Below are 26,436 nucleotides of genomic sequence, written 5' to 3'. Positions count from 1 at the left end.
TGACTTGATGATCCATGGTTATAGGCTGGCTCTTGGTGCAGCCTTCATGATGTGAGAATTACAGATTTATGTAACATCAAAGGAAGATCTGTCATATGCACTGCAGTTTAAAAGAAAAAGTGTAAAATGCATTAGTGCTTTGGAAGGGTGTGCTCAGGGTCTAAATGAATTACTTCATAAGAGAACTGCAAAATGTCTCATATCTTTGGTCACAGTTTTTGGTAGTTGTTGTTGTTAATAATCTGTATCTTCTGCTGTTATGGTTTTAAAATTGTAGGAAATCTGAAAGGAATTATATTTACATCCTGTTTCCAAAAACCTCTTGAGTCTCTTCCAACAAGAAAAAAATTGAACAACATAAAGTGTGAAAGATCTTTTGCAACAGTATGGTTAATATTGAGATGTTGTATTGAAATACTGTGTTGTAGAGTAATGTTATCATTTTTCACATTTTCCCGGGAGGTTTTCAGCAACTTTGAGTATTCCATCAAACCAACATATTAAAGGAATGCTGACTTTAACCTCTTAAAATGCACAGAGCATTCGTAGTAGCCTCCTAGATGCAGTCTGCTCTTATTGTAGCTTTGCAGAATAAGCTTTGCATTTAGAGAACATTTTCTCTGCCAAGCGGGTACTTTGAAGGAGATTTCTACACTAGCTTTTGAAAGTGAGCTGAAGGAAAATCTAATCTAAAATATTGAAAGAAGCCTTGGTCATCTATGATATGATTTCTTTAGATAAGATGCTCAGTGATGTGCCATATTTATCTTATCTATTTTCCACCATTATTTTGGTGGAAAATGATCAGAATTTGTGCTGAGACGTTCTCTGTGTCTAAGCAATGTTTTTTATAACTTGATATAATAGAATAGTTTCAGCAAAGTAGGAAATACTCAGTACTTCAAAACCAATAAAGATGAGTGATCCATTCTCAAATTCCTTTTATTCATACAGCATTCCAGATTGATTTACATAAACTAACAAAACAATATTACATTTAAAGTTGATCTGTAACAGTAATAAAAATGTTGCTGCATCCCAAAGCTGCAGAAATGTCACTTCCAATCTACAGCGATGAGTTGCTAAGGATAAATTGTGCCTATGGGATTTTGGCAAATCCAGCATCTTTTTCCCAAATTGCTCGACTGTCGTAAATCCCGAATCAGAAATCCACCCTGATGCACGGAGGAAGTGTGTTTGCTTAACTGTGAGTCTCTGGGAACACTTAAAAGTGAAGCTAAATATTTATGTGCTTGAGAGCTTTCTGAATAGGAATATTCTTTTATCCATGGTTACAATTCAGCCAGGACAAGACAAGAAGTATTAACCTGTGGTATCTGAAAAGAACCAGACCTGACTACCTGGGCTGCAGCTACACTGCAAGCCCCAGGAGTGATGAATTATTGTTCTTAAGGTCTTTTTTTTCCCCTTGAGTTGGGGTTAGTGCTAGGGAGGAACACCATTTATGTTACATGAATGCAGCAGAGGGTGAATTGCTTCAAGACACTGACCTTTTCCAATTGGAATCCTCTGAGTTCTTTCGTTTTGCTTTTCTGTTCATGCCACTGCCAAAACATGCTTATTCACACACTGCAAATCACCTTTGCAAACAGACAGAGATCATCATTGAATCTAACACTCAGCATCTCAGCTTCAGAATGGGATTTTCAAAGCTGTGAAGACAGTTCTTATATCCCCTTACTATTATGGCTGGTTAAGGCAGTTCTGAGATCTTCTTGTAAATGTCAAATAGACAGGTACATGAAAATAGCAGGAACTAGATCAGATTTCCTTCCACTTACCCTTGGGTTCTCTTTCGAAGCACAAAACTTTGAATAGTCTGTTGGTACATGAGCTGAGCACTAGGAATAGGATTAAAGGTAGTTGAAACTGAAAATACAAGAAATAGTGCTGAAGGACTGTAGAAATCATAAGCAGGTTTTTCAAATCAATACCACAAGCTACTGGTTGTCAATGCTGAGGTTCCAATGTACACTAACATATTGATTGCATTTACTTATAGAAATCACTGAATTATGTGAATGTTGCAGTATTGCAAAAGGATTTAGCTGGAAAGAGCAGTAAAAAAAGTATTTTAACTTTACAGTAAAAAGGGCAGGGATTATTATTTTTGACAAGAAAACAAGAGGGTAAATATAAAAAAAAAAAATCCCTTAGTCTCATGAAATTGGTAACAAATTATTTATTTTTTTTCTGGATCCTTTTTTTTGGGGATTTTTTTTTCTGCAACACTACAGCTCCACTTCTAAGGATCCGCTTCCAATTCTGTCTAAATACAAGGGAACTGAACAATATGGTGAAACCTTTATTCCATTACTATTCAGAACCATGCATGGAAAAACATAGAAGGTTCAAAGGCTTGATTGTAATAGCAACAAAAATGCTTGAATTAAAAAAAAAAAAAAAAAAAAAGAGAAAAACAAGGACCTCCATGAATAACCTGACACAAAGCCCATCTGTGCATAGTTACTGGTGAAGTAAATAGAAAGGTTTTATATGTTTGCAAGGGTATGATCCCAGTAAAGTAACTGAGAGTGCTGGCAGCAATAACTAGTGGTTGTACACATCAAAACGGCTTTGTATTTGTAACCCATGAGAGAACACTGAGGCAAATATATTGGTCCTGGTTTTGAGGTCTCCCATATATCCTGTTCATCTTTCTATGTGTTATCATCTCCTTCTTTCCCCCCACAGGTTTTTCCCACAAGCTCTGGACAAACAATAGCTTTTAACTCTGAAAAATGCCAGCTGCAAAAATCCAAAGTAAACAATTGCTGGAAAAGCTGCATCCAAACCTCTCCCTTAACAGGGCTTTCTTTATCTTCCCTTTGCTCCTCACAAGGACCTACACTTGAAAAGGCTTTTTCATTCTTATCCTCCAGCCTGGGTGTCAGATGGATTGCTGCCTTAGTGTTTGCATGCTATTTAAACTGTGATTATTACCTTCTGTGTTTTCAAGGGTTGAGCAAGATCCTGATCCTTACAACTCTCCCTGCCACTGCCTCATTGTTAGAGCCACTCTCCCTGGCTGCCTTGCAGCATCTCTGTGAGCCTGGCAGTTTGCAGCCCTCCACCTGCATGCTTTAAGCTTGAGTAATTATGGCTCTGCATCACTTTGGTATCCATCACAAATGTCTCGTTTGTTGGTGAGTGTAGCTCTTGTTGGGAAGAGAGACTTTGAGTCTGGATCATAGCCTGACTGTTGCACTTAATGAAAGGCCCAGAAAAATCGACTTCAGAGAGAGGAAAGGAGGGGTGAACAGAGTACTCCCACATGAACTTAGGCAGTGCTTGCTACTTTAGTCTCTGCTCTTCAGTAGCAAAGATTATGGCAGTGCTTATGATTACTGGCTTTTTTTTTTTATTTTTTAAGTTGTTCCCTCTAACCATGATGTGGTGATTTTTATGGCCCTTTTCCCTTTTCCCAGATAAAACATGATTTGGGCCAGAAATAATTTGGTTGATAGCATTGTCTTTTTGAACCATTAAGAATATGTCATTATTATCATCATCACTATTTTAAATCCTCCTAAACTTTGCAGCATTTCGTCTCACTGGCTAAATAATTTCTATTAAGAAAACTGAAGTCTTGTCAGCTGCTTCCTCTTGAGGGATGTAAGATAGCAGCAAATTTTGCTAACATGTTCCAGAACAGCCAGCTGTTACTATCCACCTGCAGCCATAATATTGATTGAAAAGAATATAGAACCTAAACATGGATAGCTTCTGTAATTATCTACAAAGAGTTTAATACATGACTCTACTTTAAATGTCATCTGGCAATGGCTGTTTCAGGGCTTGGAATACATTAGGAAATCATTTAGCTAGGTGGGAAAGTCTCAGGGAAAGACTTTACTGTTTCCTTCTTTTATATTTCAAATGATTCTTGAAAACACTACCCAGGTACACAGAGAAAGTCAATGACAGGACCAACAGGGCTCAGACATCCTGTCAAATATCAAATAAACAGTTGCTCACATATTCCTTCAGCTCTGCAATTTCCTAGCAATGTAACTACAAGTGGCTCTTTTGCCAGCGACTGCACATATATGAAAAGATAGGAAATAACAAATAGAATCACCTATTTTTTTTCTTTTGAGAGCTGATTGAATAAAGATGCCTTTTTTTATTTTTGTAAATATTTTGACCTTTTGCTGCAAAGAATGGAAGAAGTTTAGCAAGAAGCTTTCACCTTCAAATCTATTTTAAATACCTCTGTAGCTGGCTATATGCCTTGTCAGGACCCTTACTATTCTCTTTTTGATGCATCAAGACAACACAATATATGCCTTGTGACACATTTGCAATTCTATTGGAGATTTTTGGCCCAAGGCAGCAAGGAATGTGAGTCAGTCTAATTGCAGCACTGCTGGCTTTCTAAATGGACATTTCTGAATTTTCCATTGAAAGTTCCAATTTACTGATGATCAGAGGAAAAGTGAAAACTTTTAACAGAAAGGCAACTTGTGTTGGCAGTGCAGGATGTTCAAAACCAGATTTGCCATTTTCCCAAGAAGCATTGTATGGAAAAACTTGGAGTGCCTCTTGCCCTCACAATGTTCAAATCCAACAGATGCTGCCCAGAAACCAGATCAGTAATCCATCTGCAGACCCCTTTGCAAACTTTCTCTTAGAAAATGGCCTTCTCCCCATCACACCCCTGTCCTAGACCTAATTAGGGTAACACTGATGTTGACAGTGAAGTTCCAAATGGGAACCAGTGCCTTACACAGGTGATACCTCTTAAGTAATTAGTTTGGAGACAAAGAAAGAGCTGCCAAAAAGGACAGGGCAGATGCCTAAATTTGTAATTTTTTACAAAAGTATGTTTTAGTCATTAAAATACATGTATGTGCCATTAACTGAAAAACACTACTACAGATTATAGGTGCTGGGGTAGCATTAACACCAAGAATATACAAAATACACATTTAAATACCATGATAAATGCTAAGCTCATTTTGTAGTTAGATTAGCAGTATATCAGAGGTCTTATTGTACTAAAATCCTTTGACTCATTTTAATGTTGCTTATAACATCCCAGACTTCAGCATTTCTCTCTCTTAAGTAACTAACTGAAAAGCTCTGCCAAGGGGAAAAAAAAAAATCCAATAATTCACTCTCTGTAGCCCATTTTCTGCATCATGCTGCCAAGACTTGGTTACCTTGTAAGGACGTGACAGTCTCCTGATAACAAGACACAGGTGCAATGGATTATTGAATCTGGTGAGCTTAGGGTGGTCCCTCCTCTCCTCCCTCAGCAGGGGAGTATTTATTTTCCCCTCCTGAGCAAAAGCAGGCTTGGAAAACTCCTTAGGTGAAGAGAAAGAAGGTAAATTCTTATCCATATTAAAACCTTTTTTATTTGAAGGGACGTGTATCTACAAGGGGAAGAAGAAAACCTGGGTTATGTTAGCAGTGATAAATGTTTTAAAGTTTAAAAGGTCAGAAAAATGAGATTTGTAAGTTTTCACTGGGGATTTTGCACAGACCTGGCTGTTATATTACTTGTGTTGTTCAGCTCTGGTAACAGCTCCAAGTGATGCTTTTTTTGTCTCTATTTTGGAGTATCTTTAGTATTTTTTTTTCTGGTATAGCTTGGCATAAGGTGCTTTGTCAGAAAAGATCCCAATAACTTTCTGACACAAATACCAAAATACAGCACATCACTGTGACACAGCAGCAAGCCCACATTCAGAAGCTGTTAACTCAAAATCTCACGAGTCATGGGGTTATCTTGAGAAGTTAATTTTTCTTTGTGGGTTTTTATTTAAGGAAATGCTATTCTTAATTAGATCTGTTCTTTAAAAGGACAAAAGTTTGCATTAATAGAAGAAAGGATTTAAAAAAAAAAAGGGGGGGGGGGGAAAGATAACCAAAATTTTTGCCAAAGGCAAGCACCCAGCTCCCAAAAGCTGCAGGTTTCAGGAATTCTTATGATATTGTAATATCTGAAGAGTCAGCAGGAGAGGAAATCAAGACCTCAAACAAAGAAAGCAAAGCAAAGCCCCATGCTGTGCAGGACCTTTGGATTTATAATGCTCATTCAGAGCACTAGAATTCAGACTTAAACTCAACTTAAAAAGGTCTTACTATTGCTACTTAGTGTCTAGTTTTCTTAGTTTGGTTTATTGAATGATAAAATTGTTCATGCCTGACCTAAAGAAATTAGGCTACTTCAGCTCATGGTGAACTTGGTATCCTTACAGCATGCAGCATTCTTCACTGAATTGACATTTTTATGCTATTAATACTAAATATGTAATTGTTAACATTTCATATGTGTATGTTACCCCTATATTAAGAAAGCCTGACACTTCCTACTGCAAACCCTATTTTCAGTTGGCTCCAACTTCTCATATTTGTAATGATTTGATACAAAATTTTCTGTGCCAGCTGTCTGCCTCAGGCAGAATTTTGTGGTGTTCTTCAGTTTGTTTGGATTTTTTTTTTTACCTTTAATGTCAGCCAAAGCTGCTCAGCTATTCCTGAGAAGTTGACAAGGGAAAACCATGAATATAAACCTGGCAGTCTTTTTTGAAGGGACTTAGTGTGTCCTCATCCTGGGGGAAGGCACTTGACCTTTGGCAAATGTGTGACTTCTTAGATACCTGTTTCAGTTCAGGTTCAGATGGAAAGCTTGCCAGAATGTGGGTGAACAATGAATGTTGAAGATCACACCTGGTGTGTGATCTCCCACAGGTGTGTTGCATTATGATGATGTCCAATCATCCAGGACCAATGCCAGCAGCTTTAATCCAAAACCACCTTGCTGTGCTTGCCCCCTCAAATGTTAAGAGCTCCTTCCAGCCCTAGTTCTGAAATAAAATGTGACACGTTTCAGCCATCTTGTAGTCTTATATTCAAGATTCATCTTTATCTTCCTTATGCTAAAGAAACTGAGCAGACGTTGACATCAGATCATGTTTTTAATTCATGAAATATGTTTGTAAAAGGCTGTTGGGAAAACCTTATGTACTCTGTTAATTTTAAGGCTAAAGGTAAGGACCAGGCCTTTCCTCACTCTTGTTCTGTCTTTTAGAAGCAAAACACCTCCATGTGTGCTTATTTTGTGTGGCATGCAAAAAAAGTTCTGCCTAGGGAGAGAAGGAAGATGTCACGAGGCCTTTTGTATTCTCCAACATCTGCCTCAGATCTAGCAGTGCATGCATGGAGCCTGACACTGCCTTACCTTATGCTGTGAAGCCACATTCCACCTGGATGCACTCCCCATACAGTGTGGTTTTACTTGGTGCTGTCCTGAGCAGCTTTTCTGCACCCTGCCTCCCCCACCTACCCTGAAGTTGCAGATCAGTTTGTCAGGATAATGTAATAGATTGAAAATGTATCATAACTGGAGTGAAATCACACACAATTCTCACTTTGGGAATAGCATCGGTTTGAATATTGCTTCTTTTAGTGATATTCATACCCTGCAAAATGAGTACAAGTATTTTTATTGTGAAGGCTTCAACCGTTGTTCTCTGGGTTGATGCTCTGGAGACCATAGCAGTTTCTAGGGAATTTTTAAGTACATTTCATGTAGTTTTTTTTCCTTGAAACTTCTTAAAAAATAATAAAAAATCTGAACTGCCATTCTTGTTTGTTTTTGGGTTTTTTCCACTTTTGAGTGTCTAAATCATTGCTTACTGATTACCACACATTGTACATCTCTATGCTTCATAAATTCCTACAGAATAGTGGTAATTTTTGTGGAAGAGTATCTTAATGTGCATACCTGGTCATGTTGCTCTTTACAGTATGCAACTGGTATGGTAAAGAATGTCAGCATAGACAAAAATTAGACTAAAAACGTTTGCTTGCTGTATCACAACCTTTTTATTATAGCATTCAGTTCAAAGATGTTTGCATACCTTATTGAGCAAGCTGTGTATTTTTCCAGCTAAGGTGTGTATGCTGTAGTCATTACATTTTCGCACACTTGACTGACTGAGCTGCATGGGCTGCTTTAACTATCACCAGGAATACTCGACTGAGTTCAGCTGCTTATTTGAGTGCTTCAGTTCGTGTACTTTATTACTTCAGTGGTGTATGTTGATAAAATTCTGTACTGTGCTGTTAAATTTTTGGTTCTGCCAATCCAACTCTAACCCATGCTGAGGGAGCTGCACGCATTGCTAACTGCATACTCTGCTGTGAACATCAGTGGTTGAAATGTTAGAATCCACAGTGTTTTGTTAAATGAGCTGCATATTTTTGGTTTTATATACATTGCTTACCCAGTTGTGTACATTTGCCCAACTCATTATACAAAATAAGCTTGATTGGAATAAGAACATTCTCTACCAGCTGCCTGCTCTGAGTCAGTGTGTAACAAAATTAGCAACTTTCTCTTTCCAACAGTGGAGTGATTGCATCCAAATTTGAAGGGAATTGGTTTGGAGATCTTGTTTGTTTCATTCACTCCATGCAAACATCAAGATTAACAAACCAATTTGTTGTAATTTAATTTGTTTTCACAAATATGAACAGAGTGAAGTGAGAGAGTAAAAACTTAGTGTTCTGATACAGAAAGATGCTTCCATGTAGAGTATAGAATATGTGCACTTACATAGAGACCTGAATATAATTGTCTGATTTAGAGCCATACATTGTAAAAACAAGAAGGAGAATAACTGGAGAAGTTCCCAAGATGGATATTAGATGAGAGAAGCAATGCTATTAATACTTAACACTACAAATATAACTTTTATGTAAATTAAGTGCATGCCTTCATCAAGAGTCATAAAAATAAGCTCATTTCATGACCGTTAGAAAATGTTTTAATAGACAAAATACATGGAAACTCATATGCAAGGATATGTAATTTGCTCATTAATGCTGGTACAAAATTGAACTAACATCTTTAAGAAAGCCTTTTTTTCTAAACTTGCTAGTTTTTTTGAGTAATTTCCAGTAGAACCTACAGGTTATTCTTAGAATTTTTTTGACTGGTTTGCAGTTAGCATTTGTACTGGCTTGGGCTTCTTTTTACAAAACTCTTCAGCCCTACCTCACCTCAAAAATACTTTCTCAATTTTTACTGAGTAGAGAGATAGTTAATTTGGGCTTGGTACATTACCTGGATTCCTATCTGATCCTTCCCCTTCCCCCCCAAAAAAAAATCCAACCCAAACCTGAAGAGATACAAATGGAGGGTACTGTTGTATCCTGGGGTATTATGTAAAACTTAATTTAGTCTTTATATTTTGTGTTTTCTGTGTATGTTAATGCTGGATATCAAAATAGTATGAGATACCAAGTATAGTGGATTGAATATCTGAAAGGTAAATGTACAATATGACATGAGCTAGATTCAACTTTGAGTTTGTCAACAGAAACAGAGTAAATAATTTTGCATAGAATGATTTACAGCAGACAGATGGTAAGGAAGAAGGTTGTGTGTCCATTTCTTTTTTTTCCCCAGCATGAATTTACTTTCAGGATTGGTGCATTACCTGTAAAGATCTAGATTTTGCTCTTTGAACTGTTAAATATCAACTATGCTTCTCCCAAAGTTCTTAATATAAATTAAGACCAATTTGGACTCTTCCCTATCACATTCAAGTGAATAATGGTCATGTGCTTTTTCTGCTGTGCAGGTATCTTGTACAGTTTTTTTCTGAAGAAAATTTCTCCTTTTGCCCAGGAAAGTAAAGAGAAATATTCCCCCTTCCTTAAGGGAAAGAAAATCAGATTTATTTTTTTTTTCTGTTGCTGTGTGAGGCCTAAAAAGGTGGAAAGAAGAAACTTAGGGAAATGAAGAAGTTAGAAGGTTTTTATAGGATTGCTACCCTGTTTCCCAGCTTTCCACCAATCTCTCTTAACAGCAGCAAATTGGACTTGCATTTCTGTTTTTCAGATCTAAATAATCTATTTCTTTGTATGGCAAGGATACCTATGGAAAAATGAGTGTACAAAATTGAAAACATTCTGTATATATCAATGCAGTGTCAAACAATATAATTATTACAATACTAGGTAGACATGTGGAGAGTGACAATTATTCATTAGATAGACATCTAGTCCATATATTTCTGTGTTTTTATTCATCTAGTATATGCAATAAACTTCCAAACTGTTTAATAATTTATTCCTGACTTTTTTTTTTCCCCCAGAGAGTAATTTTCAATGTTGTCAACTTCAGTAAAACAAAAAGCCTCTACAGAGATGGGATGGCTCCAATGGTGAAATCCACAAGCAGACCAAAATGGTAAGTTATCCTTCCAAAGACTTACTTAATGAGATAAAAGTATTTTGCTTGTCATTTTCATGTAGTTTTCTCACCTTTGGAGAGAAATTTGATGCAAAAGCAGTGATGCAGGAACATATTCTCTTTGGAGCAGTATGAACTCTGGAGGCCCCTTCCAACCTTGCAATGCTAGCATGTTGTGTAGTGCCTTGTTTCAAGTACCATGACTGCTACTTCAGGTCCTTTCCAACAAACTCAATGTCAGTGCTTGGCCCATATTTATTTTTCAGTAACATCCTCACCATGCAACTGTTAAGAGAGTGTCTGGCCCAGTTCTGGGCTGTGTCAGCTCTCAGTCTTCCACACAAAGTCTGCCAACATTGGAGGAGATGGACTGGGCCTGGAGTAATTCCAAAAGGCTGTTTTGGTTTACTCTCCTTGTTTTGGGGAGGTCAGATTTTAGTGGAAGAAAGTGAGCTCTGCCATGTGAGTTGACATGATGTGAATGAGCATTCTCTGGTCTGTTTCATTGAAGACAAAAGGGCAAAAACCTTTGTTATGAGCTACAGAGTATATACAGCACAGCAAGGCATGCACATAGGAACCCCAGGAATACCCATATGGATGATGCATTTTCTTAAAGCAAAGGTAATGAAATGTCTGCTGTGAATAATATGTAAATCTAATGTGTTCTTCTGAATGCAAAACTCCCAAGAATGATGTGATTTGCCTTTAGCCAGAAGACATGTTTGAATATGGATAGTGAGGTTAAGCCATAAGTGTACAATAATGTATTCTTGCAAGCCTTAACATCTGGTGCTTATTTTACTGGTTAATTAATAACATTTGATCAATCTGCACATTATCTGAGCCTTAGAAATGTATCTTCCTTAAATACTTCAACTGTTCAAAAATTTCCATCCAGAAAATGTTACCTTTTAGTGGGCATAAGATTGTTATTGTCTGTCTGACTCTTCATATGACCTTCAGAACATTTATTTGTATTTTTATGGCAAGGGCATATGGATAGAAGATCTGTCTCACAGTGAAGATAGTGGATGGAGTCATCCCCAGCTTAATAGGGGGAAAGTGTAATAACATTGAAGATTAATTTTAAAAATACATTGTGTTTAGTTTTTTGTAGCAAAAGTCATGTTAATTGTTAATTAATACTATTTAACTTGAAAAAAATCTTTTGGGGCATTTCAGGGCCGCATTTATCAAGCAGATTTTAATAATTTTTCAAAAGCTTTTCTTTTTCTCACTGGGGTCTGGTATTTGCAACTAAGTATATTGAGTGTTAAGTTTATATATAAATCAGATATTGCTTTCATACACATTTTATGCCTTACTTTGGTTTCAAATTAAAGTGTAAATCTTGCAAAACAATGCAAAATGGTTTTTTTTCCTAGAACATATATGTTCCTTTGCTATTTTTAAAACAGATTTCTCTTCCATTTCCCTGGAGATCTATTTATTTTTGTATTTTATATTTTTAGGGGCTATATTTTGCTCCTGTGAAAGTGAGGAATGAATAACATTGCCTGGAGCCAGGCACAGTGTATTTAGGCAGCAGGTGCTGAGCTGCTTCCTTGTGCAGGGCTACTACCACACTTTAATCCTGTATCAGAAGTTATATCTGTAAATTCTTTTCTCTAAAAGATCATTATTAAATTATTTTTATTTATATATATATTTACTTTATTTAATAGCCTGTGTATGAAAACATCTTTCTATACTTTGAAGGTGCACATTAATTCATACTGTAATCAGGGAGCTGAGTGATATTGGGGTCTACTCAGTTTAATTTTCTCTCTGGTTGGTAATAGGAGTTCTGTTTTCTGAGTGGGGAAACTCAGAATAAATATTTTGGGATATATGATTTATATTACAGCTGTCTTCCATTTGGGTTGTACCTTTTACAGTTACCTCTTTGTCTGTTTCCATGGCATTCTTGTGCAACCTGTAAACAAATTTCTCCCATTCTCTGGTTGCTGAAGTAGGATTTACTTGTACTTGGAGTTGCTAATGCAGCACACAGGTAGTTGTGGCCCTTGAACATGAACAGAGCAATATCCAGCTGCATCTATTTGATCCTGCTGGATGCTTTCTGTGTATTTGTTTGGTAAGAAACATCAAATCATTCAGTGCTGAGGCTCAAACAGGGGTACTCAGGACTCGTAATTGTCAAAGGAAACTGCTGGAATTCCCTCCCTTACATGAAGATTTAAGTCAGCATAGCAGGTCAGTGGATATAATGTAATTAAATTATAAAATGATATATTACACAAAGTTGAAGAAAAGGGTTTAAAATCAAGTTAAAAAGAAGATGATTACCAGAAGCTGTGGTCTGCAGCTATTCTGTAGCAGTGCTCAGTCCTTCTCTGAACTCTTCTGTGCTAAATATTTGAGGATCTCATCATTATTGTACCTTCTTGGGGAGGCATACGGTCTCTACTGAAATCCTCTCAACTCTGGCCACACTGATAGCAGCAGTTCTGTCTAGCACACAAATATTCCACTCTTGTTTATACTCTCAGGGTTGAGTTTTAGGGTGCTAGAATGTTTATTTTCATTTTTGCATTTGAGAGGTACATTACTAATCTTATTAAGAGATATTGAGGCCTGAGTTAGGCTTTTTTTATTTAAATGAAAGTTCTCACTGTATTCAGGATAGACTTTGACTGTATTGCTCACAAAACCCAGCATAGGAAAAGCAGATTGGCCTCCAGAGACTCTGAATTTTAATGTTTGTTTTGAATGTGGTTATGTGAATATGGCTTCAAGCTTTGCATTGGTTTGTGAGTTTGATTCTTGACTCTGGAACAAATCACTGCCAAGTGCTCTTGAAGTAGAGAGTGTGTCAAAGGTAGATCAACATTTTTGACCTGTATTCTCTTGCCCTGTGGGGTAAGATCTTTAAATGCAGTCAGCATCAAGGTTCAGCTCAGTGTTACTGATGTAAATGGAGTATATCACTGTCATCAAAGAGCTCTATGTGGACACACTTGTTCTGGTGTTGACATATTCTTCTCTTTTGAAGGCCAAACATTTCCAGTAATGAAATACTTAAAAAGAGGAAGCAGTATGCTTAAGGATGACAGATTTCATGGTCGAGGAAAAGATTAATTTTGAAAAAGAAAAAAAAAAACAACCCAGAAAAATAAGTACTTATTAAAATACCCATTTTCTTCACACACAGTAACACATTTACTGAATATTCTTTCCCAGAGCAAAATATTAAATAACTAAGTAGATTGACTTCTGAGTCCCTATTCCCATTTTTAGTGTGTTTCTCATGGATGTGCTATATCAGTACCAAATGGGATGGGGCCATGGCTGTTGCATCAGTCTTTTTTTTTTGCTGCTTCATTTAAGTGCAAGCTAATTTTGTTGCAGGTTTGTAATCAGGATTTTACACCAAAGCTCTGTTCTTGGAAGGTTTTCATGAAGCCTACTCTGTGGGGTACAGCAGTGGAAGACCACTTAAGTACATACACTGTACTATTAAATGGATTCCATGAAGTTTTACAACTTTCTCAAAGTGAAATAGAAGAGTGAGTTGTTCGAGAGGCAGCAGATTTTCCAAATGATGAAGTGAGCAAATATTCCCTTTGGGCAGAGAACAGCTATAACTCTTGATTATTCAGTGTGAGCATTGCCTCATTGGGGACATTAGTTTTTCAAATTGTGCTAATCTTTTAAAAGTAACAACTGGCCACTCATCACCTTAGGTATTTCAGCAAGATCATGTGCAAAACTCTAATTAGTATTTATAGAACAGCAACTCCTCCCAGATGAATAGTCGCAGTAGCTGGCAAATATCTGGTTGACACCTGTTAAGTCTTCAGACATCCATTGTATTTTATTCTGCATTTCAAATGAGCAGAGAGCAGTAGGTGAAGTCCCCATAATTAAGGGATAAAGGATAATAAATAACATGGTTCTTGAGTGAATGAACACAAGGTTAAAAGCTGCTCTGCAGTTGCGATGCTGCATTTCAGGAATTATTTGTTTGTAAGTAATAATGCTGGCTAAAATATTATGGAGCCTTCAGCACATAAGGGAGGATTTATATCTAGGTTTACATGTGTTTTGTTTATAATGTCAGATTTCAAACTGCTGCTTGGCACAGCAGCCACTTTCTTCCTTTTTATCTCAGCACTGATGGCTTTTAACTGGATAGCTGCCTTCCCCAGCAAGCACACCACTACCTCTGTTGCTATAACATCTACTGTTAAATACTTGCAACACATTGCTTCTGAAGGGTTTTTCTTTTCCAATAAACCTGGGAGAATAGCAAAACTTCTAGGTAATTAATTCAAATTTGAATCTATATGTATCTTGGTAAATATTGTCACGAGAAGGAATTCTGGTAGACATCAAGAAAAGCAATGCAAGTTTTATGAACAATGCTCCCATATGTTCCATTCATCAGAAGGGGACAAGACTGAGAAAATCTGAATTTTGAGTAGCTAAAATGTGTTGATTCTTGCCAAGTTTCTTTAACATTTGTGTCTACAATGCAGTGTTACAATCACTACCACGTCTACCAGCCTGCATTATACATTCAGAGACTTTCAGCAGCATTTTTAGTATGTATTTATATATCTTTAGCCATAAGATAAGATGTTTGTGAAATGAGCTGTCATTTGTGGTGAAACAGTTTGAGAATAAAGCACTAAATATATATATAGCTTGCTAATCTGAAAGAGTGGAATTACTTACTATAAAATATATAGGGGGCTAGGGTTAATGGTAACATCACCTGAATTTAAGTAATGAAAATGAACAAGTTGTTATTCCTTTGCCAGATTTGTCATGTAATGTGCTTGGTTTTGCTTTTCTGAGGGATCTGGTAAGAATACTTCTGAAGGTTCAAAAATACTTCCCATGCCACAAGGTGGGTGCTGCTGCAGTCTTTGCCAGGTACAAGCCTGGCTCCTTGGAGTCCCTCCCTCCCTTGTGCTGGATCAAGGAAATGGGAATAGCAGCTGCTAGGACATTGCTTGGAGAATCAGTTGTCTGTGGAATCAGAGCCTCCATTTCAGTAACTTTATTTGGAGAATATGGGGAAAAAGACATTTCAGTAATGACCTTTTATAATCCCACACTGAGTGAGAAGCAGGATTAGTTTTGTCTGGGTCTTGCTGTAGATCTTTGGAGGAATACAAGATGTTTTTAGGCAGTTTTCAGTTTGACTTGTATATGAAAATAAAATAACTGCCTCTGAAGTTAATCCCTGGGTAAATTAATATTTGTGGGTATCTTGCAAAATAACAAAAGGAACAGACTTATCAGCTGTACAAACTCATTAGAAATTGCATTCTCTTCCCCTTTCCAAGTCCAAAAAGGTTTTTATTAAGTAAGTTACATATAAGTCTTATCAGCAACAGCTTTTGTGGAAATAGAGGACAGGTTATATTCTACTGACACCAAGTATTAATCAAATCCCCAAACTAATGTGTTTATTGTTCAAACTGAATGGGAGAGTAGTTTGTGGGGGAAAAAAAAAAGTTAAATTTTATTGACTTGGCTCCTTCTGTAAATTTAAGATTTGGAGAAAATTAATACCAAGGAAATAAAATTATTTTTTTTTTTACATTAACTTAAAGATTCGAAGAGAAAATTATGAAGCTCCAAAGGACTGCTAAACCACCATTTCAAAACCCTACAAATTTTATATGCATGTGTCTGTTTCCTCATCATTTATCTGCCTGATCTCCTATAAATCAATTTATTTAAATTACAGTAGAGTCAAAAGGCCCCAGCCAGGATCAAGACTCATTGTGCTTAGTTCTGTGGAAACTTATAAACAGACAAAGTCCTTTTCCAAAGTTGTGAAAATTTTATGATTGATTTCAGTAAGAGCAGTTAGGCCAATACTGAGCACTTCTGAAAATTCCAGCCTTAAAGATTTATTCCAAGCAGTAACTGTTTAAAAAATGACATACTGCTTACATAAGAGTCTAAATATTTGATGGTTATAGTATTTACATCTAAAACACCAGAGGCTATGTGCTTTAATACCTCAATCTGTTTCTCATATACTCTGTCAACATGAGTTCCCTGCATTGATTGAGGGCACTCTGTGATCCCTAAGGTTGTATTCATGAAAGGTTACCCTTGGTACTGCTTTATTCATGAAAGGTTTGAAGCATGTAGGAAAGAAATGAGGCTACTCCTGCTAGGTGCTTCTTTTTTTGTCATCTGTAAATGCTTAATTATGGGGGTGCTGATGAGAAATTCAAACTATTAAAGAAGTGCAGTTGCCTGAAAATGGTTCCCCCATCACCAGTGCAAATCAGAGTGAAATCTGCAGTTGGGAGGTTTTGTGGCAGTTTAAAACAACTGAATTGTAGGGTTTTCCCACTACAGTCCATAGTGTTGAGTAAATGGCTGCAAAATACAAGCAGAATTGTGCATTACAGCCCATCCTGTAATAGGTCATTCTCTTTCCTCAGGTGATGGGCATTTGGTGGAACTGATTGCATGAAAAGTGTTCACAGAACCGGGTCTCTAACCTTGACAGGTTTAGAAAAAAGTACATAAAATTGAGGCTTTTTCCCCCAAAATGAGTCTGTAAGTTAGATAAATATGGGCAGCACTGAACTCAAAGCAGAGTCAAACTACCAAGAGGACATTGCAGCTTTTTATTGCAATTTTGTACTTTGAACTAATGGAGCGAAGCAGAATGAAAATCACCTCTGTTAAGAATGGCATTTATCAGCCCTAAGTACTTGGTAGTAAGAGCCCTACACAGACAAAGCTGAGTGTCACCAAGAAATGTACTTGAAAATCAGACTGTTAAGACAAGACTATACAAATAAGACCCAAAAACTGTAATCAGAAAATGCAACATTCCTTTAAGAATGTTTTAATGATCTGAAGAGTGCTAGACAAGTTGGGTTTAACAAGATGCAATAACCTGTGCCATAATGTATCTGAGAATGCACCAGGATGCAGCACATTCAGGTTAAATTTTGGCTTTCTTTCACTTAGCCTTGCAACTTTAAAGATCTTTCAACATAGGATTTTAAAAATGCATCGTACTGTTTAAATTTACATATGACATAAATCATAGGATATCCAATATATCAGAAACATAATTCTGAGTAAACTGTCTGAAACGTGCAGCCTGATATTTTTTTAAATGCTCATTAAAATCATTAACAGCAACTTTTTCATTAACTTGCTGTGAAGAAACAATATTTAGTGCAGAGGAAAAGGTAATGGGAACAATTCCCTCTGAACATCTCATAAAAGCGAGATGGTTATCAGGCACCTGCCTTTATATTTGAAGTGCCATGGTAAAATTCAAAGCAATGAGTTCAATTTCTCTTTTAATAGAACATAAAATAGAAGACAAAAACATCTTCCTGTACTGTGGAAATTGAGAATTGTAGAGTCGATAAGCAGTAAATAAGTATGGCAGGCCATAATGCAGGAAAAGAACATTAAAATAATAGGTTCTGTACCTCGAACTTTTTCTCATGGGATTTGACAGTTGTATATAAATGCAAAAATAATAATAAAAAAAAAAATCTAATTTTTATGCTATGATAACTAAGGGTAAGTTATGAATTAACTTCTGTATGATATGTCACCAACTTGAGAGAATTAAAATTTAATGATAATAAAACAGAGATAGGATCTTTCCGGCCTCTCAGGATGCTGAGGCAGTGGCTAAAAAGTTTTTTATCAACTGCTTCAAGTAGGATTATTGAATTCCAGCTCGAAAGCAAAACTGTCTTCCTGCTTCACGATAATTAAGCATCTCTGAGATTGAAAACCTAGCAAGGGCTCTCCTAGTGTGATTATAAAGTATCCAATATTTTTTGGCAGCAAATACTAATTCCAGTCTGTCTAGCTGGCTGCTCAGGCTGTGCTGGCTGTCAGACACATGGGGTAATGGGAAGGTGAGGCTCCAGGCTCTCAGGGGAAAGCTGGCAGGTTTGCTGGCAGCTCCCTACCTCTGGGAAATAACTGTGGTTCTGGGGAGGGAAAGGCTGTATGGGTAAGAAAACTGGATGTTGGTGTGTTTTAGCTGGAATGTGATCCCTGGGGAAACTGTGAACCATTAGTGTAGGTTTGAACAATACTGTGCCCTCATTACCTCTCCCAGACATTCGGGTTTGTCTGCATGTGCCTTCTCTGTTGCTTGGTAGGATTCTTGGTGGAATTCAGTGCTGGTATTTTTCTGCCCAAGTTCTCAGAATTTTGAGGCAGGCAGGCTGGAGAGTCTTTCCAGAAGTCCCCAGGTCTGGGGCTTGTCCCCAGAATGGTTCTTCAAATGAGCTGCATCTGAGCTCTGCAGCTGAAGTGCAGGTGCCCATCCTCAGGGCTCCAGGTCTGCAGATTGTTGGCAAAAAAGGCTCCTGTGTCTGGGGCAGGCAGGAGGTGGGCTCTGTTGGTACTGGCTGGAAAGGGCTTTTTCCAGCTCCTAAGCCCTATTTTCATGTGAGCTGTTTAACTGAATTTATTTTTTAAAACAGGGAGGGGTGCATGGCAATCATTAAAACACATGCCAACGAAGCAATAAAGTATTTATTTCAGCTGGACTCCTTAGCTTAAAACAAGATGCACAGTGTGGGCTGAGGCTGAGGGGAACATGGCTGTGTTGGGGCAACCCCTGCTCTTCTCCCACTCAGGGGCCACATTCCCTGAGGCACTGCCTGCCCTACTCCTTACACTCAGGCTCTGCCTTGTATAGTTCTGCTTCCATATTTTCCCATTTTTGCCATTCTGTGCTGCTGCACAGCCAACCCTCAGCCTGGAAAATAAAACATGGGTGCTGGTGACATGAGGACTTGCCACCCCATCCCATCCTTTTGAAGATGCCTGCAGGTGTGTAAAGCAGGTTTGGGGGGCTTTGCTCAAGTGCCATCTGCCCACAAAGTGTGCCCAAAGGAATTTGTGTCATGAGAATCACAATAATGAAAAGAAAGCCTCCTATCAGCAGCTCAAGAAGTAGATTGGTTTGGGACTTTTGTCTTTTAAGGATTAGTTGTAAATGTATTACAATGGGTAGCTGGGCTTGCAGTAAAATTATTTGGAATGGCAAAATTAGTAACTTGCAAAATTGGGAATTGATTTCAAACTTGAGGAAGAAAATTGTGTTTTTTGTTTGAAGACTGTTCACTGTTCAACGTGATTTGAGTGATTTTATGAAAAGTACCGAACTTGTTCTATGAAGAATTTTACAAAATAGTTTATTAGAAATGTGTGGTACTCCTCAGCAAAGTTATAGGACAGGCCACTGAAGCTCAAGATAAAAAGACATTCAAATTAGAAACGTAGATTAACAACAAAAAAATTGAGGAATATGCAAGTTAAAATAATTCAGTGATTTTTATTATTTGATAAAACTTCTCATGTTTTTTTTTTTGCAATGTAGTTACAACGCCCCAGTACCTCATAGCTCTGAGACCAGCAGTGATATAATAATTTAGCTTTGATAAGAAATAGAATTTTTCCCCATCTGCTCCTCTACTGGACAGTTTAATGTCTTTTAAATGTCATTCAGTCAATGAAGGGAATTTGTGCAGCATATGTATGTTTGTGTGTAGTTTTTTTTTAATTAAATGTATTTCTCTGGGTTTCCAGAGGGACTCTCAGTATCCTGGGGGTGCTTGTGAAACTGATTCTGGTGCAAAGTCTGCTTGGGAGTGTTTGGCTCATGTGGGCTGCATGAACTTGAGGTGTGTCTCAGCAAGGGGAAAAGTGCTGCAGGTGGAGTCATTTAGAAGGGCTTTACCTTCAGCAGCAGCTTCTGAAGCTGAAAGCAAAGTAGGTCAAGGAAGGAAGGAAACAAACCTGTTCTGATTCACTGGGTGCTAATTCCTGATACTTGGTTTAGAAGGAGGAAAAAAGGGGAAAATACTGCTTGGGCACCTGATGAAATGAAGGGGTAGATGATTTAGGTGGGAGTCGTGGAGATAAATGTAGTTTTCTCTATAGGTAAAAAAAAAGCAAAAAGAAAAGCCTTGTGGTATTGAGTTTTATGTCATGCTCCTTGAGCATCTGTGCTTAACTGGTACATTTCTGTCTGCAAAAGCACAGAGCCTTTAAAACCATTATATCCCATGCAGTCCTGGCCTTTAATCATGTACTGAGAATGATCACCTGGAGGAAATTTCCACTGTCGTGCAGCTGCAGAGAATCTTACTGGGGCACAGAAACAATTGGAGGAGAGATATGAAACATCAGTTACACAGAAGAAAACACCAGTAGTTTATCTTTGTAAAGTATTTAGCAGATTTAACTCTACTGCCACTATTTCTAGGAGTAAGCATGGGGATGTTTGTATGTCAGCCTGAACAGGGACACCAAGTGCAGGTCTGCTGCTAAATAAGCAAGGTACAGAGGGTAGAGTGCATGTCAAGGTTCAGAACAACTTAAAGCAGCATGGAGGAGTCAGGTTTGTTGCAATTGTCTATTCTGGTAACTGTGAGATCTACTGAGAGTTCTTTCAGACTTAAAGTATCCCCCCCTTCCCTCTTATCAGTACATTGCATCTGTGATCTCTATGGCCCCATTCTCTGACAAGAGTCTCCCAATGCAAATGAGCAGAGCATTCTGGCTTTGTCATTTGTAATACCCATCACTTGTATCTGTGTACTATGAAAGCAAAGAAACCAGTAACCTAGATGAATCATAAATGTCTGGAATATATATGTGTTGTATATGTTTGTGTGTGGGATGCTCCTTCAGTTTGTTTTCCTTTTATTCTGGCAAAGAATTCCAAGTTTACACTGAGAAGCTGAGCTTCAAAAACGTATCTGAATAGAAGAAATGAAAAAGTCGATAAAAATGGAGAGAAAATAGTAGCCTGGAGTGAAATGTGTGACTAAGTCTGTGTCTGAGGCCTCTGGATACTAAAATTACAGAAGGAAATAAATTACATGTTGACTGGATGTTTTTCTTCCACTCTTCGAGCAGCAGAAATCAGGATGTCTTCTATATAAAGTAACACTGAACTTAGCCATAACCAAGCACAGAAAACTATATTTTAGTTCTTAAAAGACTCTTACATGGCTGCACAATAGAGCTTGGCATTTACATTCACAGTACTGCCACTGTGTGGTTTCCCTTGAAATTCTGCAGGTAAAGAAAGCCACTTTCTACCAAACCATCAAGGCACTCAAAGCAGTGGGTATGTGTGGGAAGGAGAGTGATGGCATGGCAGTAAAAATTGCATGGATGCATTTCAAAAGACTTAATCTTTTGGGGTTTTTTTTATTTATTTTTTTTTAATTTTAGTTTGCCTTTATTGAAGGAATGATTTCATGCTTATAAAACCTATGCCCTCTGAAAATGTGGTCAGCAAAACCTACCTTTTCCATACCTTAACATTTTCATGGAAATGAAGGATCTTCCTTTTTATTTCAGGAGTTGCTACATGATTTTAGGTTCAAAACCAACTTGTTATTGAAGTTTCTTTTTAAGGTTTTAGTTCTTTGGAGGTACAGTGCAGTGAAAGAAAGATATATATCCCCTGACTGAATCTTTAGCTAACATAAAAATATATGTTTATAGCTTTGATTTAACATGTAGTTAATGAAAGCTATTTCTCTCAAAGCTACTGAAAACGTGGATTAGGGCTTAGAAAGCCTTCTGGTAAGGGAAGCTGTGATGCTTTATAGCAGATGCAGAAGTGATGTATATATTCACAGACAACATTTACAAGTATCACTTATACATTCTGCCTGACAGCATGAGCCACATGCATGAGAAGGTACTAAGTAAATGCCTCAATAAAAGCTATTTATTGGAATAGCTTTTTTAAGATTCACCCTTAAGTACAGATATTCAATATTTTGAGTTCTACTTTTGAAACGCCCTTTTGTGCTTCCTTTGTTGTTATCCCAGCATTTTTGTTTTGTGACAGGAAAAATGCAGTTTAAAACGTCACAAACCCCTCTGTCACTTTGTAACACAGTCATTGAAGTCAAGCTTAAAAAGTTTAAAATATATTTATTTATTTTTAAAAATATATTTATTTGCTATATTTTAGATTATATTTTATTAATATTTATTATATTTTAAAAAGATATCTATTTTTAAGTGATAAAACCTTTAGAGTTTTTGAGTACCACTCATTTTTTACCTATATCTTGTTAGGTTGTGTTGGGTATCTTTCATCTTTGACTCAAATAGCTGCTATTTGAAGTGACAGTAACATTTTTTTGTCTTTTTTTTTTTTTTTTAACCAAATGCTGGTACCACACTTAGGTTGTGCAAAAGGGCTGAAACACTAAAGATGCTCCCCAGTCAAATAGCTAATAGCTGCCTAGGACAGGTATACAGCTGAAAACAATTGCCTTGGGTGGATAAAATGGAAATTGACTGAGTTAAGAGGGTCTTAAAAGTAAGAAATGAGACCTCTCACAGGGTTTGAAGAGTTCAGGTAATTCTGCTTGGGTTTTTGGGGGGCATAGAGTCTGAGAAGGCTAATTTCAGGAATACAGCTAGCTCAAACAAGGTGGTGATAATATTTTGTTGTCTTCTGTTCAGTTTCATCCCAAGATAAAAATAAAATGCTTAACTAGTATTTATTATCACATTTTACAGGAAGAGAGATAAAGGCAAAGGATAATAGATTTTTTTTTCCAAGGTCATTTTAAAGATCAGCTTTGGAGCAAACACAGAATGTGTTCATTCTGTTTGCTTCTCAGTTCAGTGATCTGAAAGCATAGGAGAAATTCTCCTGCTACTTTTACTACATTATAATGTCACACTATAACCCTAAAATTTCATCCATTACTTGTCTTGCTGTAAGCAGGCCCAACATTGGTTAGGGTATTCATTTATTTTAAATTTTCTTTTTTTCAGGGATTTATTTTTTAAGTTCCCAGCAAAAGCTTTAAAGCTTTCAGGCATTCAGAGTGCATAAAATTGTTTACTTTGTTTCAGATTAAACAGGATTTAGCATACCATTTTTAGGTTTAAGGAAATATTTGTCTTATTCCAATCTGAGAGCTAGAACTTGCTTCTCACAGTACTTACCTAGATATTAACTCCTTCTGGAATACTGAGGGGAAAAAAAAAAATCACCCTTCTGTCACTTCAGAATGCTTTTATGACTTTTGTGTCTTTTAAAGCTGTCTAAAAATATACCCAGACATGCCAAAGAAAGAAACAAAAAAGCTTCCCATAAGCTCCAGAACAATTAAACTCTCTACTCCCTTCTAAATAAAGAATGTCCTGGGTCAGTGGAGCCCACAGGAGACAACCTCTTTAGACCCACTCTTTGTCCAACTTTCTGCTCAAGACCTCCTGCACAGCTTTGGGATCTTGTCTCAGCTCTTGCTGCCTAAAAAACTTGCACATAAGGTTAGATTTCACTTTCAGAAGTTTCCAACTAAGTTTGAATCACTGAAATGAAGGTTCATAGCAGGAAGATTATCATACCCTTTGTTGAAATGGTAATATAAATAAAATGGTACCATATAATGTGGTATATTAAATATTTAACATAGTTTGCAGCAGATAAAAAGCAATTCTGTTTAATTTTTCCTAAATATTAATGCTATCGTGCACCTTAATCCTTTCATTACAATAAAAATTTGTTCAAGCTTATTCTTATTAAACATTTTTTAATTTAGAGGGATATAGATGTTTCGCTTCTGATCCTAACAAGTAATAAGGCCAAAATGCCATACTAAAGAAACAGGATGGGGGCATGGGAGGAAGCCTTTGCTGCTCTATGGGGAAGAATGATAGCCTAGAAAAAGAATTCATTTTTTCCCAGGGACACCAAAGCCAATGCCTGTCTCCCAAGTAGCCCAACTCAAACTTTTGAATCATTTGTCAAGGAGTGAAACAAAATACCTGCAAAACACTCATTGGAATGACCTGCAAAATAACTTATGAAGAGATTGATTTCTGAGTGAGGACCTTTCTTCCATCTATATCTCTGAACTGCAGAAAAATAAATAAATTCCCTGAATTGAATTAGTTTCAAATATTTTTTTTTTTTTTTGCATCCTGAAACAAAAGTGTAGCTGGCAGTTATTTATAATGCTAATAAAAACGTTCTTCCAAACACTTAAAGCTATTAGGGTTTCCCAAGGCAGTAAGCCCTTGTTAAAGTAGCAAAGTTTCTCATAACTTATCTGTCTCCCTCCAGAGTCAGCAGCAATGAATGCTACAGAACTTAAGGCAATATTGTTTAGAATTGGAATATATTTAGGTAATATTATCCTCAGTCCAAGTATATTGAGATGGCTCCACCAACAGCAGAACTAGAGCTAGCAGCAAGGATGGGTGTGGCCTCTTTTTCATATGGTCCAGTGTGTCTGGATTATTTTTAAAATGGCTTTTTTTTCTTCTTTCTCTTATCTAATTCTTTTTTTGCACACACACAGCAAAGAAAGTGCACATATTTGCTTAAAAACTACATGTTTGTTATAATGCAGCTTTTTCTTCTTCATGGAATGACTGATCTTAACTTCCAATGTCCACAGCCTGTCAGTTGTGCAGAAAGAACATTATTAATTTGCTTGAATACAGATAAATTTATTGCACTTCTTGTAGATGCTCTCTGTAAAAAACAAAAAAAACCCAAAACCCCAAAACAAATTAGTTTTAAATAATAAGCTGATTAAAATAGTCTTTGCATAATTTTGAGTTCTGCTGAATCCTATGTTAATTTCTGAACCAATACAACTAATGTGCAGAATAATTATATAAATTCCTGTAGAGGAAGCAAAGAATGAACTTGGGATGTAATGAACTGGGTTTAGTAGCTGTGGGCATTGTGAATTCAATAGGTCATTGCTTGTTTTGATGTCAGTGTAAATCTGGGGAACCTTTGGGTTTAGATGGTTTACTTTAGATCACTGTAATAGTGACACTGCTTACCATTACTTTGTTATATTCTCAAACTGGAGAAATGGTTCCTTAATTTTGAATATGGGAGTATTTTACTGAAGTCCAAGTTGAGATCTCTCTGACATCTGTTTCCTAGGTCTATCTAAAACAGCAGCTACTGTGTCCTTCACCTACATGGAAAATGCAAAGAACAAATTGTAGTACCTCCAGATGAGGTTTATGATGATAATTATTGAGTGTCAGAAGCACTAAGGAATTCCTCAGTGATGCCTGTGCATCTGAAACAATATATTAACAAACTGATTTAATGAGACAAGCCCAGAAATCCCAGAGTCAAGTGCCTTGCTGGCTATGGGCTTCTCTTATATGCCAGCAATGCACAGATTGTCATCAACTGTATATCCCACTTGGTGCTAATCCAAATAGCTGTATCCCAGATATTTCCTGCCTCGATGAGGTGAGCAGCCATGTGATGAGCAGCTCACTGAGGCCAACCCAAAGGCAGAGATGGGATTGCAGGTGAAGTCAAAGAGTCCAAGAATGGGAAAGCACTTGATTTTCCAGAAGAATTTACGAAAAGACCTAATAGCATGTAAAAAAACCCCAAACCACCAAACAAACAAAAAACCACCAACAAAACAAAACAAAAAAACCCTAAACCAATGAAACTTGTTTGTTTGTTCTTTCTTTCCTGAGCAGCTAGAAGGCTGAACTGTCCTCTCTGGTTGCAGGCACACTGATAGGACACTTGCAGCTTCTCTTTGCCTGATCTAGCTACTGAAGATGCTGTTGGAATCTTTTCCTCGTGTCCTCAAAAAATCCAGGGAAATTCTAGGCTTAATCTTGAAGGCTGAACAACACTGATATCAGTCTTAAAAGTTGCCATGTATCTTGGTATAAGATAATAAACTGAAACTGTCTTTTGCAGTTGTCAAAGCATCAGTTCTCAGAATCTGGGGCTCTAAGTAGAAAAGCTGAAGCAGATAGAAGATAGTTTCTCAGCAGGGTTTGTGGGTTTGATCTCTTCTACTGGAACAGATTAGAAGAATGAGGAAACTTGCTGTCCTCCATAATGAAATGGAGAAGTTCTGGCAGCAACTGTGATGAAAACCAGTAAAAACTAAGAATGGAGAAAGAGCAGAAAGTAAAGATTTGTAATAGCTTTAGGAGAAAGAAGATGCAAGCCAGACTGTGTGCCTTTCTGAAGCTGTATATTTGTTTTATGGGATCCATAGCAGCCTCTTGTGATTGATGACCAAAATCTCTCTGACATCTGTTTCCTAGGTCTATCTAAAACAGCAGCTACTGTGTCCTTCACCTACATGGAAAATGCAAAGAACAAATTGTAGTACCTCCAGATGAGGTTTATGATGATAATTATTGAGTGT

The 26,436-nt window shown here is 37.1% G+C and overlaps 1 protein-coding gene across 1 annotated transcript in view; it reads left to right on the top strand.

Moving 5' to 3' along the window:
• LOC103528584 (BEN domain-containing protein 5) overlaps window positions 1–26,436 on the top strand; it is a 571,072-nt gene that overhangs the window by 202,980 nt on the left and 341,656 nt on the right. The window contains exon 4 of the mRNA XM_030455433.1: window positions 10,140–10,234. Within this exon, the coding sequence (XP_030311293.1) occupies window positions 10,140–10,234 (95 nt within the window). The remainder of the gene's footprint in view (window positions 1–10,139; window positions 10,235–26,436) is intronic.

The sequence above is a fragment of the Calypte anna genome, chromosome 8 (assembly GCF_003957555.1).
Source record: "Calypte anna isolate BGI_N300 chromosome 8, bCalAnn1_v1.p, whole genome shotgun sequence".
Classification (NCBI taxonomy): domain Eukaryota; kingdom Metazoa; phylum Chordata; class Aves; order Apodiformes; family Trochilidae; genus Calypte; species Calypte anna.
The sequence above is the reverse complement of the archived record's forward strand: the minus strand, read 5'-3'. Positions and strand labels throughout refer to the sequence as shown.